Raw genomic sequence first — 15,387 nt, forward strand, 5'->3', positions numbered from 1 at the left:
TTGCTCTGTTTTGTTGTTATAAACAATATATTTGCTTCCAAAATCACACTATCTGATCTCTCGGATTCCGTTTTTATTTAAAATCGCTGAAAATTTAAAAACTAAACGTAGTTGAAAACTTAGCCGGCTTACAGTCGATTTTAAGCCGCCGCTGATAGCATATTTAGTGTCAGTCGCCGCCGACGTTAATATTTGTCGGCTCAGGGCTCTGTCACACGGCCAGAGAATATCACAGATTAGAATTCGTAAATATTTTGGAAAATTATGGCTGGACTGGTCCACTTGGCTAGATTTTGTAGTAAACAACAAATAAATAACAATAGAAAATCCTATAGTACCTTAGTGCGTTATACAAACTGCAAATTTAATGCTGCTGGTCAACGTGTGGCTGCCCATTTGGTAAGTTGTCGTAGTAGAGTATCTTTTTTTTCTAAGTTCTTTTAGTACTATAAATCAAGGCCATCATTTTCATTGACAAAACCTTTTTTTGAGACTATTCTACCAACAACTATTTCGTAATCTTTGTTTGGATACATATTTTCACCGAAAAAAAACTTTTGATTATAAATAAGGTGACAATCATGAGATTTAGGAATTTTTTTATTTTGAGTGTTTGTGTGTGCGTATGTGTGAAGTACGTTGTTGTTTTTGGTGGAATTAGAATTAAAGATCTAAACTGGTGGAAATAAAATTTAATATAAAATAAAATTTAATTCAAAATTAGACTAGTAGTGACAGTAAATCAAAAGTAGAAGGAAAATTTAGGATAAAAACCACTTTTCAATACTCTATTCCAACATATTGAAAAGTTTCTATGCCACAACTTTAATATTCACTTCAATCCATTCTTCTGATATTATTTAAACCGCTTATTTTATTCTTATAGAAATTTTCGAAAGAGGAAATTTCGAAAATTTTCTGTTACACAAATCAAGGTGTAGGGTGTCACATAGTTGGCCTAATATTTTTTACCAAATTTGCACAATTTTTTAAACACAACATCATAATTAATTCTTCTAGAAACTTAATTTAATAAATTTCTTAAAAATGCTTTAACCGCACGAAATTCTTCAAAAAACTGTATTAAAAGAAATAACCTATTAATACAGTTCAAATGTTTTTCGTAGATTAAAAGTAAAAATTTATGGCAAAGATTTCCACATTGACTATTTGATTGTTATTACAAAAATAATAAAAAACAATGTTAACATAGTTAATGTTCAAGAACTTGGCCACAATTTTAAATTCAAATTATTATTTTCCAATGATTATTATCATTAAAATCTCCTATTAAAAAGAGACATAATAACAAAAACTCTGGTCCTTTTATTGTCTTTATAGATACTGTAAAATCTGTTAAAATAAAATAACTGTAATTTCAAAAGAATTGTACTCAACCGTCAAAAACAAACAACATGGGACGTACTAAACGCATACGCACACAACGTCAACGCTTAGCTCTTGAACAGGAGCAAACAAAAGATGAACACTTTCTACCGGATTTATATAAATATTTAAGTTCTTTAGGTTGGAAAAATGAAACCAAACTGACAGCACGAAATTTTCTTTTAACGGGCAGAGGTTTATGCTCCAAGTCAGTGGCTATTGAAAAGGAAGCCGATATAATACGTTTGCCCTTGAAAGCTTTATTAACAATTAAAACCCTAGAACAAGATGAAGATTTTAAAAATCTGTTTGATAAAGAGAAATTTGATAAGGAACATAAGATTTCATTTCAATCCTTAATGGCCTTTTATGTTTTGCATCAAAAATTGCTAATGGAGGAATCAAAGCATAAATCATATATAAAATCCTTACCCAATTATTTTACCACACCTTATTTCTGTCCCGTGGCCGAACTACAATGTCTACCAGATTCTATTTTGGAACGTACTGTTGAACAAAATAGAAAGATTAAAGAATCCTATCAAAATCTTAAACTAGTTTATAATTTCGAAGATTTTGATTCTAAATATTCACTTAAAGATTTTCGTTGGTCTTATTTTGTGGTTAACACACGTAGTGTTTATATATTTAGCCGTCTCATTAAACCGGATAAATGTTTCTTTCAGCCTCTTATAGCGGAAGATTGTAATTTGGCCTTAGCCCCCTTTCTTGATTTATTCAATCATTCTGATCTATATCAAACTCAGGCTGATTTAATACGCAATCCCTCTACCAAGCAATTTGAATTCATTTTAACTTTAGAAAATTGTCCTTCTGGGAAAATTCTACCACTTCAACAGGTTTTCATTAGTTATGGTGCTTTAACAAATCTAAAACTTTTAATTGAATACGGCTTTATATTGCCCTCCAATCAAAATGATTATTTTGAAATCTCTCTTAATGATATAGAAACTTTTCTACAGCAGGAAAAGTCGTTTAAAGGTTTTATATTTCATAGAAATAAATTTAAATTTATACGTGAACACAATCTAAACGATCAAATGTTTATCCATAAAGAGGAAGGTATTTCTCATAATCTTCATGTAGTTTTACATTTACTATTCAAAGAAGAAAGTTATTTTCCCAATATTTTAAATCAAGTAGCTTTTGGTTCTGCTGATAATTTATTAAATGTTGATAAAGAAGTTGAAGTTTTATTAAAGTTTAAAATTAAAGAATATGAAGAGTTTGTTAAAACGTTGGACTCTAAAGAAAACTTAACAAAATCGGGTTTAGTTTGTAATCAATATTTAAAAGAATGTTTGGCATATTTAACTAATTGTTTAATTAACTTACAAAGTACCTAAAAAATAATAATATTATTTGTATTTTTATTGTAATTAAAATAAATCTTAATATTTTTATACAATTTTATAACATTGAAGTTTTATTTTAAATATTAATTTCCAATTCTAGCTTATTTCATCCCGTACCACCGTAACAAATGTGGATGATGGCTCTTCTTCTAAAACAAAAAAGAAAATAACTCCCTTTACCCCCACCCCGGGCAGTAAATTATTGGGTGGTGTTTTTGTTAAGAAGGCGCCTCAAGGTAATTGTGTGTTTTGCTTTGTTTATTTTTTCTCTTAAATCTAGATTTTTTTTGGTAAAATGCTGTGTTAAGAAAATCACATATTTTTAAAATTTTTATCCGCCTAAAATAACTGTTTCATTGTCTGTTTTGAGACAAATAAATAAATGGCGCGTAATATTTTGAACTTTCCTAACGGGTTTGTAAAGAAAAAAACGCTAAAAAATATATAGTGGCAATTTTGTAGTAAGTTAATATATTTCGAAATCATTTTTTTTAGAATTTTCTTTTCATTACAAAATTCATTACCGAGTTTTTAAAACTGGAAATTTTTTAAAAAATATAAGAAATTCTATTTTCAAAAATTTCTCTTTTTATAGATTTTTTTATTTCCTTTTTTATAGAAAATTTTCGAAAAAAAATTTTATAAAAAAATTTCCATTTTTTTTAATTTTCTAAAATTTTTTTCAAAGAGATCTCTTTTTTTCAGAAAACATTTTTTTTTTTTTTTTGATAGATAATTTTACAAAAAAAATTTTTATCGAAAATATTCATAATTTTCTTTTTTAGAGGTTTTCTTTTTCGAAGAGTATTTTAAATTTTTTTTTCTTTTTTATTAAAAATGTTCAAAAATGTATGTTTTTTATAGACAAATTTTAGAGAACTGAACTAAATAAAACTGATTTAGAAACTAGAACTTGAATTGAACTAGAACTGAACTAGTACTGAACTAGAACTGAGCTAGAACTAAACCAGAACTAAACTAGAACTGAACTAGAACTGAACTAGAACTGAACTAGAACTGAACTAGAACTGAACTAGAACTGAACTAGAACTGAACTAGAACTGAACTAGAACTGAACTAGAACTGAACTAGAACTGAACTAGAACTGAACTAGAACTGAACTAGAACTGAACTAGAACTGAACTAGAACTGAACTAGAACTGAACTAGAACTGAACTAGAACTGAACTAGAACTGAACTAGAACTGAACTAGAACTGAACTAGAACTGAACTAGAACTGAACTAGAACTGAACTAGAACTGAACTAGAACTGAACTAGAACTGAACTAGAACTGAACTAGAACTGAACTAGAACTGAACTAGAACTGAACTAGAACTGAACTAGAACTGAACTAGAACTGAACTAGAACTGAACTAGAACTGAACTAGAACTGAACTAGAACTGAACTAGAACTGAACTAGAACTGAACTAGAACTGAACTAGAGAACTGAACTAGAACTGAACTAGAACTGAACTAGAACTGAACTAGAACTGAACTAGAACTGAACTAGAACTGAACTAGAACTGAACTAGAACTGAACTAGAACTGAACTAGAACTGAACTAGAACTGAACTAGAACTGAACTAGAACTGAACTAGAACTGAACTAGAACTGAACTAGAACTGAACTAGAACTGAACTAGAACTGAACTAGAAACTGAACTAGAACTGAACTAGAACTGAACTAGAACTGAACTAGAACTGAACTAGAACTGAACTAGAACTGAACTAGAACTGAACTAGAACTGAACTAGAACTGAACTAGAACTGAACTAGAACTGAACTAGAACTGAACTAGAACTGAACTAGAACTGAACTAGAACTGAACTAGAACTGAACTAGAACTGAACTAGAACTGAACTAGAACTGAACTAGAACTGAACTAGAACTGAACTAGAACTGAACTGAACTAGAACTGAACTAGAACTGAACTAGAACTGAACTAGAACTGAACTAGAACTGAACTAGAACTGAACTAGAACTGAACTAGAACTGAACTAGAACTGAACTAGAACTGAACTAGAACTGAACTAGAACTGAACTAGAACTGAACTAGAACTGAACTAGAACTGAACTAGAACTGAACTAGAACTGAACTAGAACTGAACTAGAACTGAACTAGAACTGAACTAGAACTGAACTAGAACTGAACTAGAACTGAACTAGAACTGAACTAGAACTGAACTAGAACTGAACTAGAACTGAACTAGAACTGAACTAGAACTGAACTAGAACTGAACTAGAACTGAACTAGAACTGAACTAGAACTGAACTAGAACTAACTGAACTAGAACTGAACTAGAACTGAACTAGAACTGAACTAGAACTGAACTAGAACTGAACTAGAACTGAACTAGAACTGAACTAGAACTGAACTAGAACTGAACTAGAACTGAACTAGAACTGAACTAGAACTGAACTAGAACTGAACTAGAACTGAACTAGAACTGAACTAGAACTGAACTAGAACTGAACTAGAACTGAACTAGAACTGAACTAGAACTGAACTAGAACTGAACTAGAACTGAACTAGAACTGAACTAGAACTGAACTAGAACTGAACTAGAACTGAACTAGAACTGAACTAGAACTGAACTAGAACTGAACTAGAACTGAACTAGAACTGAACTAGAACTGAACTAGAACTGAACTAGAACTGAACTAGAACTGAACTAGAACTGAACTAGAACTGAACTAGAACTGAACTAGAACTGACTAGAACTGAACTAGAACTGAACTAGAACTGAACTAGAACTGAACTAGAACTGAACTAGAACTGAACTAGAACTAGAACTAGAACTGAACTACTCTTTTTTAGAAAAAGTACAAAAAACAACTTATGTGCTTTTGCCTTTTTACCACAGATATTTAGAAAATTCTTACACACATTTCCAGTTTTAAAAATCCCTTTAACAATTACTTCCCTCACTTGTCAATTGTTTATAAAGCTTCCTTTTACTATACATTTGTTTGTTCAAATAAAAAGTTTTCAATTTCAATATTCACGAGAACCATTATAATTCAGAAACTTTTGTAAAACATTTCAACAATTTAATCAAGCATTGTGCAAACTGCAAAAAAATGTAATTAATACTTAATTGTTTCAAAATTTTCGTTTTTATTAGAAAAAAAAAAATTATTTATATTTTGTAAATATCCATCAACAAGACGATTTTGAGGTTAAACTTGTGTGTTGTAATATTGTAGTATTTTTTCAAAATAGTTTTTTTTTGTAAAAATACTATTCTAAATTTGTGTCGTATTGATGAAATGTCTGTTTTGAAAATATCTTATTCATTTCATCAATATTCATAGGAAAGAATATGTATAGTCATATTTATAGTTTCTAATATTATTAAAATTTATCTTAGCGAAGTGTATAGAAATGTTTTCTGTTGCGCATGTCTTCTGTTTAGTTAAATTTTATTAGAGTAATTAATGAACTCAGTTGATGGATATTTCAAAATTCGGTACAATCGAATGTAAGTTTACTGTTATAAATATATAAATAACTTGTTTTGTTTTAATTCTTATACCTCTAATGATTCGAATAAGCTTACTAACGTTTTGAAGTCCAACTTTTATGCTTTTAAATTAAGCATTATTCATTTTTCTTAGTAGTTTGCAAATAGTAGTAGTTTTCAATATTATGTAAACAGACTCCTTTCGTAAATATGATATTCGTTTCATTAGAGGCTTGAGCTTTTCAATAACTTTTGTTTATGTACAATAACTTTTTGCTTGTTTTCTAATAATAATACAAACAATTAACAAAAAACCCGATCTGTTGCGTTTTTAGTTTTATTTATTAATATTGTTATTATTAAAATAATTATGTACTTATATGCTTGTGTGTTGTGTGGCCCTGTAGGGATCTACTTTGTTGAATTTAGTAAATCCCCACAGGTCCAGACCATAATAATGTTCAAACGCTACCACAACATATTGTACTACAAACAACACAACCAATACGACAATGTCACATTCATCTAGGAGGTGGTAATGGGGGTAATTCTCTGGGTAAATTAGATGCACCGGAAGTAACATCACAGGATATGTTAAGAGCAATGATGGCGTATATATGGCCTAAAGAGGATCCTTTAGTTAGAAAAAGGTAATATTTATAAGAATTGAATATAAACAAAAATCAAACTAATTTAATAATTTATCCCACTTACAGAGTAGCTATTTCTTTGGGCCTTTTGGCGGGTTCCAAAATGCTGACGGTTTGTGTGCCATTCTTATTTAAGGGTGCTGTTGATACTATGGGTACCTTGTCCATGGATACTCCAGTAGATACAGTATTATCGGTAGCTACTGCTATGTTGGTGGGCTGTAAGTATTGGGGGCGTGGTATTTAAAATATAGATGTTTTCAATTTTCTTTTTTCATGAAGATGGTGTTGCTCGTGCCAGTGCCGCCGCTTTTAATGAATTGCGTAATGCTGTATTTGCCAAAGTTGCCCATCATTCCATTCGCAAAATCGCCACCAATGTGTTTCTACATTTACACAATTTAGATTTAGCATTCCATCTTAATAAACAAACCGGGGCTCTATCAAAGGTAAGAATGTTTTGGATTTCTATAAAATTTTATTAAATTTATGTTTCTTTAATACAAATAGACCATAGATCGTGGTTCCCGAGGCATTAACTTTGTTTTATCGGCCATGGTTTTCAATATTGTACCCACCATTTTCGAATTGGCTTTGGTATCTAGTATATTGGGTTTAAAGGTGGGTAAAGTTATGATAATCGGAATAAAATAATTATTTTACTTGGATTTATATATCTTTTAGTGCGGCTTAGCATTTGCTGGTGTTTCTATGGGCTGTGTAGGTGTTTATGCTGCCTATACTTTATCCGTTACCCAATGGCGTACCAAATTCCGTGTCTATATGAATCAAGCTGAAAATGAGGCTGGCAATAAGGCAGTTGATTCTCTCATTAACTATGAAACTGTTAAATATTTCAATAATGAAAAATTCGAGGCCGCCCGCTATAATGAAGTTCTGAAGAAATATGAATCGGCCAGTTTGAAAACAAGTTCCAGTTTAGCTTTATTAAATTTCGGACAAAATGCCATATTCAGCAGTGCTTTAAGTATCATAATGGTTTTGGCCGCCAATGAAATTGCCAAAGGCAATATGACCGTCGGCGATTTGGTTATGGTAAATGGTTTACTTTTCCAATTAAGTATACCACTGGGTTTCTTGGGCAGTGTTTATCGTGAAGTAAGACAAGCTTTGCTGGATATGCAATCTATGTTTACTCTAATGAATGTAGACAGTCGTGTACAGACTCCTGCTAATGCCCCTCCTTTGGTATTGGGTCCTGATAATGCCTCCATCGAATTTAAGAATGTTAATTTTGAATATGAACCTGGTAAGCCTATATTCAAGGACTTATCATTTACTATACCGGCTGGAAAAAATATCGCCTTTGTTGGTGGCTCGGGTTCGGGTAAATCTTCAATGGTTCGTTTGCTGTTCCGTTTCTTTGAACCTAATTCGGGTAAAATTTTAATTGGTGGCCAGGATATCAGTGAAGTTGATATCGATAGTTTGAGAAAAGCTATAGCTGTTGTACCTCAGGTAAGTGTATGGTTTAGATTTTAGTCATATTTTCGATATTTGAAGGGTATTAAGAAAGTAAGGGACGATTTTAGCAAATCGGTAGATTATGCATAACAAATTCTATAAGCAATGCTTTTGCAACAAAGCTGTTTATATTAAAAAAAAGTATTTCAAATAAAATAATTCTTTTTACAATAACATTACAGGATTCTGTCCTATTCCATGATACCATACAACATAATATACACTACGGCAATCTAAACAAACCACAAGAAGATGTAGAAAATGCTGCTCGTATGGCAGATTTACATGATAACATTATGAGTTGGCCCAAACAATATGACACGCAAGTGGGTGAAAGAGGTTTAAAATTGTCGGGAGGTGAAAAACAACGTGTAGCCATAGCCAGAGCAATATTGAAAAATTCTCCAATTTTAATATTTGACGAAGCCACCAGTAGTTTAGATTCAATAACAGAATTGGTAAGTTTGAAAACATGATTTCTTATAACAACATACATATGTAGCAAATAAAATTAAACTCCTAAACAATTCTGGGTACGCTCAAATGCACACACAGAATATTTTACAAGCTTTAGCTAGAGCTACAAAAGGACGTACTAGTATTTGTATAGCACATCGTCTATCTACGGTTATGGATGCCGACGAGATTATAGTGCTAGAAAATGGACGTGTTGGTGAACGTGGTACACATGCCGAGTTGCTAAAGAAAAACGGTCTCTATGCACGTCTTTGGGAAACGCAAACACAACAGTTTTGATCTTAATATTTAAAAATGCCAAAAACCATAATCCCCCCTTTTTAAGTGTATGTATATAGATTTAAATAATTCGTTTTCTTTCATTTAGCTAGAGGCTGTGTCAGAAGTGAGTGTTTGTTTAAAGAAAATTAATTAGTTTTAGTTAATATTGTTTTAATTTATGGAAAAAAAGAAGAAAAAAACTATCGACAAATTATTTTAAACGAAGTTGTTAAGGTTGAAAGTTTATAAATTGAAGCAATTTCAATTAGTCGTGTAACATATAAATCTGTAATAAATATGTTCCTGTAAATAAATGAAAAAAGACCGAGATACAAAGATTTTATTAAAAATTTATATTTTTATTTATTTCAATATCACACAAATTCTAAATATGCTAATTTGGTTTTTTGTTGATGTCACATCTACATGCACTTTATGGGGAATTGTAATTGTTTTTCATAATTTTTATTTTAACAAGTGGCCTATATTTAAAGAATACACCCAGCAAAAACTTTACTTATAAGAGTTATTTTTGAACTGACCATTGAAAGTATGTCGCCAATGGGCTAGTTGATATTGTGATAGCGTAAGTAAGTTAGTAAGTAAGTAAGTAAGTAAGTAAGTAAGTAGTAAGTAAGTAAGTAAGTAAGTAAGTAAGTATAAGTAAGTAAGTAAGTAAGTAAGTAAGTAAGTAAGTAAGTAAGTAAGTAAGTAAGTAAGTAAGTAAGTAAGTAAGTAGTAAGTAAGTAGTAAGTAAGTAAGTAAGTAAGTAAGTAAGTAAGTATAAGTAAGTAAGTAAGTAAGTAAGTAAGTAAGTAAGTAAAGTAAGTAAGTAAGTAAGTAAGTAAGTAAGTAAGTAAGTAAGTAAGTAAGTAAGTAAGTAAGTAAGTAAGTAAGTAAGTAAGTAAGTAAGTAAGTAAGTAAAGTAAGTAAGTAAGTAAGTAAGTAAGTAAGTAAGTAAGTAAGTAAGTAAGTAAGTAAGTAAGTAAGTAAGTAAGTAAGTAAGTAAGTAAGTAAGTACGTAGTAAGTAAGTAAGTAAGTAAGTAAGTAAGTAAGTAAGTAAGTAAGTAAGTAAGTAAGTAAGTAAGTAAGTAAGTAAGTAAGTAAGTAAGTAAGTAAGTAAGTAAGTAAGTAAGTAAGTAAGTAAGTAAGTAAGTAAGTAAGTAAGTAAGTAAGTAAGTAAGTAAGTAAGTAAGTAAGTAAGTAAGTAAGTAAGTAGTAAGTAAGTAAGTAAGTAAGTAAGTAGTAAGTAAGTAAGTAGTAAGTAAGTAAGTAAGTAAGTAAGTAAGTAAGTAAGTAAGTAAGTAAGTAGTAAGTAAGTAAGTAAGTAAGTAAGTAAGTAAGTAAGTAAGTAAGTAAGTAAGTAAGTAAGTAAGTAAGTAAGTAAGTAAGTAAGTAAGTAAGTAAGTAAGTAAGTAAGTAAGTAAGTAAGTAAGTAAGTAAGTAAGTAAGTAAGTAAGGTAAGGTAAGTAAGTAAGTAAAGTAGTAAGTAAGTAAGTAGTAAGTAAGTAAGTAAGTAATAAGTAAGTAAGTAAGTAGTAGTAAGTAAGTAAGTAAGTAAGTAAGTAAGTAAGTAAGTAAGTAAGTAAGTAAGTAAGTAAGTAAGTAGTAAGTAAGTAAGTAAGTAAGTAAGTAAGTAAGTAAGTAAGTAAGTAAGTAAGTAAGTAAGTAAGTAAGTAAGTAAGTAAGCCAACAAATTTTTAAACCAGATATCAGCTTTAACAGACTCTCGTATCAGATTTTCATTTTCCAATTAGTACAAACTTTTAGAAAAGACTACTTTGGCCTCTGTCTTTTGTAACAAAATTTGAAGTACACGTTTTGTAAAGTTTTTGCTGGGATTTGTACAAAAAATATAGTGAAACTTTAAAATCATTACTATTTCATTACATCATAACTAATTTTTTATAAAAATTCACTATATGTTTAAATATTTCATAATTTTTTCATCATCATAACATCATTTTTTCTAATTTCCATTTTTTTTTAATTTCTTTCTCTAACTTCCATAGGTATGGGAACATCATATAACAAAAACAACACACAATTACCCATGTGCTGTAGGAAACGTTTATAATTTTCCACTCTCATCATAAACTCTTGCCATAAAGGCAGTAAGGGTTTCATTTCATTGCTGCCGTCAATGCTGTTCTCAATAATAATATTTTCCTCTTGCATCGTTTTATTAACATAAGTAAATAAGTAGCACGAAGGTTTAAGGCCAATTGTGGTAACATGATGAACTTTGCCACTGGGCAAACTAATACTTTTTCCCGAAGTCAGAAAGTAAGTGTCATTAGCATCTTCATTATAATAACGTACATTACCCTCAAGTATCGTAAGTGAAACATTAGTCAAATCGGGTGATATATAATTGTCCAAAGTGAGGCCAGGAAAGTCAGCAACAAAAATTACATCCGAATAATTATTCCAAGCTAAAACTTCATTGGCTATGGTGCGCAGTTTGGGTCTTAAGTGGTTTAACTCATTGAGCAGAGGCAAAGACCAGGAAGTTCTTTTAAAAGGCGACCATTCGGCCTTTAATAAATCCACACGAGGATCAAATACTCTCTGCTGGAAGCGACCATTCATGGAACACCATATATCAAAGTATATGGAGATGTTGGTAGAACTTAAAGGACTATGGGCAGTATTACGTTTATGTTCCATTTCTATGTTTTTATGTATACAACGAGCATATTGTTGAGCCATATCAGCATATTTAGTCCAACGATCATATTCAGTAAAAGCATAAGGATCCAAATAGTGAACTTTATTATTGTTATTATCAACTACCTTAATGGTAGTGAGTATAGTATCGTACGAATGAACCATCATATCCCAGGAATAACCATATAAACCATTGGTCCAGTTGTTATAACCCTGTGTTATGAAATGTGAATAGGGTAGGAATAATTGTAAACAACAGTAGAAAAGTATCAGACCACTGCGTATCCTTTCGGAAAGAGATATATTTGTTGCGGAATTTATTAACTTTCTGCAGGCATTACAGTAAACCAAAGGCTCTTCAGGAGGATTTGTTTTGGTTAAAGGATTTTGTGTTTTAGTTTCTAAAATTTCAATTTTATCATCATCAAGCTGTTTTTGTTTCATCGTGATTTTGTATAATTTCTTTAAATTTTTTAACGACAACTTTCGGGGCCAATCACAGCTATAAAACATGGGCACTTGAGCTAAACATACCCATGGAAACATGCCTGTAATGAAAATTTTTTAAAGTGTTAACGAAATTCTAAAATATTTGTGTAAACAATAGTTCTGCAGTCCAAATTATAGTCCAGACTATAGTTGGGTTTATTGTTTAGACTATAGTTGAGTTTATAGTCTAGTCTATAGTCAACACTAAGTCCAGACCATTGTCTAGTGTTTGCCCTAGACTATAGTTTAGTCTATAGTCCAGAATATAGTCTAGACTATAGTCCAAACTATAGTCTAGTCTATAGTCCAAACTATAGTCTAGTCTATAGTCCAGACTATAGTCTAGTCTATAGTGAAGACTATAGTCCAGTCTAGTCTAGTCCAGACTATAGTCTAGTCTATAGTCCAGACTATAGTCTAGTCTATAGTCCAGACTATAGTCTAGTCTATTGTCCAGACTATAGTCTAGTCTATAGTCCAGACTATAGTCTAGTCTATAGTCCAGACTATAGTCTAGTCTATAGTCCAGACTATAGTCTAGTCTATAGTCCAGACTATAGTCTAGTCTATAGTCCAGACTATAGTCTAGTCTATAGTGAAGACTATAGTCCAGTCTAGTCTAGTCCAGACTATAGTCTAGTCTATAGTCCAGACTATAGTCTAGTCTATAGTCCAGACTATAGTCTAGTCTATTGTCCAGACTATAGTCTAGTCTATTGTCCCGACTATAGTCTAGTCTATAGTCCAGACTATAGTCTAGTCTATAGTCCAGACTATAGTCTAGTCTATAGTCCAGACTATAGTCTAGTCTATAGTCCAGACTATAGTCTAGTCTATAGTCCAGACTATAGTCTAGTCTATAGTCCAGACTATAGTCTAGTCTATAGTCCAGACTATAGTCTAGTCTATAGTCCAGACTATAGTCTAATCTATAGTCCAGACTATAGTCTAGTCTATAGTCCAGACTATAGTCTAGTCTATAGTCCAGACTATAGTCTAGTCTATAGTCGAGACTATAGTATAATCTATAGTCCAGACTATAGTCTAGTCTATAGTCCAGACTATAGTCTAGTCTATAGTCCAGACTATAGTCTAGTCTATAGTCCAGACTATAGTCTAGTCTATAGTGAAGACTATAGTCCAGTCTAGTCTAGTCCAGACTATAGTCTAGTCTATAGTCCAGACTATAGTCTAGTCTATAGTCCAGACTATAGTCTAGTCTATTGTCCAGACTATAGTCAAGTCTATTGTCCAGACTAGAGTCTAGTCTATAGTCCAGACTATAGTCTAGTCTATAGTCCAGACTATAGTCTAGTTTATAGTCCAGACTATAGTCTAGTCTATAGTCCAGACTATAGTCTAGTCTATAGTCCAGACTATAGTCTAGTCTATAGTCCAGACTATAGTCTAGTCTATAGTCCAGACTATAGTCTAGTCTATAGTCCAGACTATAGTCTAGTCTATAGTCCAGACTATAGTCTAGTCTATAGTCCAGACTATAGTCTAGTCTATAGTCCAGACTATAGTCTAGTCTAGTCCATACTATAGTCTAGTCTAGTCCATACTATAGGCTAGTCTATAGTCCAGACTATAGTCTAGTCTATAGTCCAGACTATAGTCTAGTCTATAGTCCAGACTATAGTCTAGTCTATAGTCCAGACTATAGTCTAGTCTATAGTCCAGACTATAGTCCAGACTGTAGTCTAGTCTATAGTCCAGACTGTAGTCCAGACTATAGTCTAGTCTATAGTCCAGACTGTAGTCTAAAGTCCAGACTATAGTCTAATCTATAGTCCAGACTATAATCTAGTCTATAGTCCAGACTATATTCTAGTCTATAGTCCAAACTATATTCTAGTCTAGACTATATTCTAGTCTATAGTCCAGAATATAGTCGAGGCTATAGTCCACAATATAGTGTAGTCTATAGTCCATAGTATAGTATGTATAGTCTAGTCTAGTATATAATCCAGTCTATAGTCTAGTCCAGTCTATAGTCTACTCTATAGTCCAGACTATAGTCTGGAAACAAGGGCTCTGCTGCAATTATGTAAATCAATAAAGAAATGTTAAAAGTTCTTAAAACCCTCATCAAACTTACCGATTACAAACAACCGTGAATTCATCAAATGAAAACTGATCATAAAGGGCGTTGCCAACACGCGTGTCTTACTGCAAGTCATTAGAAAAGCAATAGAAAAGTCAAATATCGCTGTAAACCAATGAACAATCAACAAATCTGCTAAATCTTCCGAGAGAACCCAACGAAAAGGACTCAATACCCAATGGCGGCTTAAAGAAGACATTGCATAACCGGATAACCATTCAGCGGTAAGTTTTTTTAAACCCGCATACATATATAAAATAAAGAATTGAAATTTTATAATAAAATAATTCCAATAGGGTACAGTTGAGGGCATTTGGGGTTTTAGGTATTTATCTAAAGAACTAAAAAAGAAAAATAATTAATATATTAATTAAAATTATAATAAAATCTATAAACCTACCAATAACGATTGGCCTGGGTAAACAATAACATAGTACCCACTAAGCCAAACAAATAACTATGATTATTCCAAGCCGGTTTATCTAATAAGAAAATATACCAATAGGGTACCACAAATAATAAACAGCTCAAACGAAACCGATAACCCAACATTATACCAATAGCGCCCAACCACATGCACAGATACACACAACCCATAATAGGGAAACTAAATGCTTGTATACCATCGAATAAAGGAAAATGGCAGTGTTTAGCTTCACCAAAACGTACATCCATTTGACTGCCACCTCTTTCCTCAGCTATGTCTATTAACATGGCGGCTCCTAGGAAAAATAGGATAATTGTAAATTTCTTATTTTCTTGTAATTTAATCTATATCATTATTATTTTTTACCATATAACATACGAAATACTCCTAAGGCAGCTGCATCTGCTGGACGATGTAGCCATTTGGTAAAATTATTATAACTTGTGAAATGTTCCACATCATAGTCAGTACATGTTTTAAATAGTTGAGCAAATGTAGTCGTTTTTTGTGGTTTTATTAGAGATTTTTGAGTTGTTTCAGTTGTCTCGTTTTCCGCTGTTGAATGTTGCTGTTCTCTTGTTTCGTTCATTTCT

General features: G+C 31.6%; 3 protein-coding genes across 4 annotated transcripts; 2 read left to right on the forward strand and 1 right to left on the reverse strand.

Moving 5' to 3' along the window:
• The first annotated feature begins 185 nt into the window (after positions 1-185).
• On the forward strand, positions 186-9,450 carry LOC119604667 (ATP-binding cassette sub-family B member 7, mitochondrial). 2 transcript variants are annotated; one of them, XM_037957439.1, is made up of 9 exons: positions 186-399; positions 2,863-2,998; positions 6,670-6,877; positions 6,944-7,098; positions 7,160-7,326; positions 7,388-7,498; positions 7,562-8,356; positions 8,545-8,820; positions 8,918-9,450. In XM_037957439.1, exons 1-9 carry the CDS (start codon positions 265-267, stop codon positions 9,116-9,118), a joined length of 2,184 nt encoding a protein of 727 aa, XP_037813367.1. In that variant the 5' UTR covers positions 186-264; the 3' UTR covers positions 9,119-9,450. The 2 variants fall into 2 exon arrangements, with proteins under 2 accessions (XP_037813367.1, XP_037813368.1); XM_037957440.1 differs by having other exon boundaries at positions 6,757-6,877.
• LOC119604668 (SET domain-containing protein 4) lies at positions 202-2,803 on the forward strand. The gene is made up of 2 exons (XM_037957441.1): positions 202-399; positions 1,342-2,803. The coding sequence occupies exon 2, from the start codon at positions 1,416-1,418 to the stop codon at positions 2,751-2,753; it is 1,338 nt and encodes a 445-aa protein (XP_037813369.1). The 5' UTR covers positions 202-399; positions 1,342-1,415; the 3' UTR covers positions 2,754-2,803.
• Positions 9,451-10,705: 1,255 nt separating the features above from the next.
• Positions 10,706-15,387, reverse strand: LOC119604676 (vitamin K-dependent gamma-carboxylase). Its single transcript, XM_037957449.1, has 4 exons — positions 15,161-15,387; positions 14,768-15,089; positions 14,362-14,708; positions 10,706-12,319 (listed from the first exon to the last, which is right to left on the reverse strand). Exons 1-4 carry the CDS (start codon positions 15,381-15,383, stop codon positions 11,088-11,090), a joined length of 2,124 nt encoding a protein of 707 aa, XP_037813377.1. The 5' UTR covers positions 15,384-15,387; the 3' UTR covers positions 10,706-11,087.

The sequence above is a fragment of the Lucilia sericata genome, unplaced genomic scaffold (genome assembly GCF_015586225.1).
Source record: "Lucilia sericata isolate MDLA Ls3-8-SP2 unplaced genomic scaffold, ASM1558622v1 Contig000417F_arrow, whole genome shotgun sequence".
Classification (NCBI taxonomy): Eukaryota; Metazoa; Arthropoda; class Insecta; order Diptera; family Calliphoridae; genus Lucilia; species Lucilia sericata.

Bases quoted from the DNA above. Each gene is read 5' to 3' on its own strand.
- LOC119604667 (XM_037957439.1), top strand. From the start codon at position 265: ATGGCTGGACTGGTCCACTTGGCTAGATTTTGTAGTAAACAACAAATA. The intron at 6,878-6,943 runs GTAATATTTATA...TCCCACTTACAG, and splicing joins GATCCTTTAGTTAGAAAAAG to AGTAGCTATTTCTTTGGGCC. The intron at 7,499-7,561 runs GTGGGTAAAGTT...TATATCTTTTAG, and splicing joins CTAGTATATTGGGTTTAAAG to TGCGGCTTAGCATTTGCTGG.
- LOC119604668 (XM_037957441.1), top strand. From the start codon at position 1,416: ATGGGACGTACTAAACGCATACGCACACAACGTCAACGCTTAGCTCTT.
- LOC119604676 (XM_037957449.1), bottom strand. From the start codon at position 15,383: ATGAACGAAACAAGAGAACAGCAACATTCAACAGCGGAAAACGAGACA. The intron at 15,090-15,160 runs GTAAAAAATAAT...TATTTTTCCTAG, and splicing joins AGTATTTCGTATGTTATATG to GAGCCGCCATGTTAATAGAC. The intron at 14,709-14,767 runs GTAGGTTTATAG...TTTCTTTTTTAG, and splicing joins ACCCAGGCCAATCGTTATTG to TTCTTTAGATAAATACCTAA.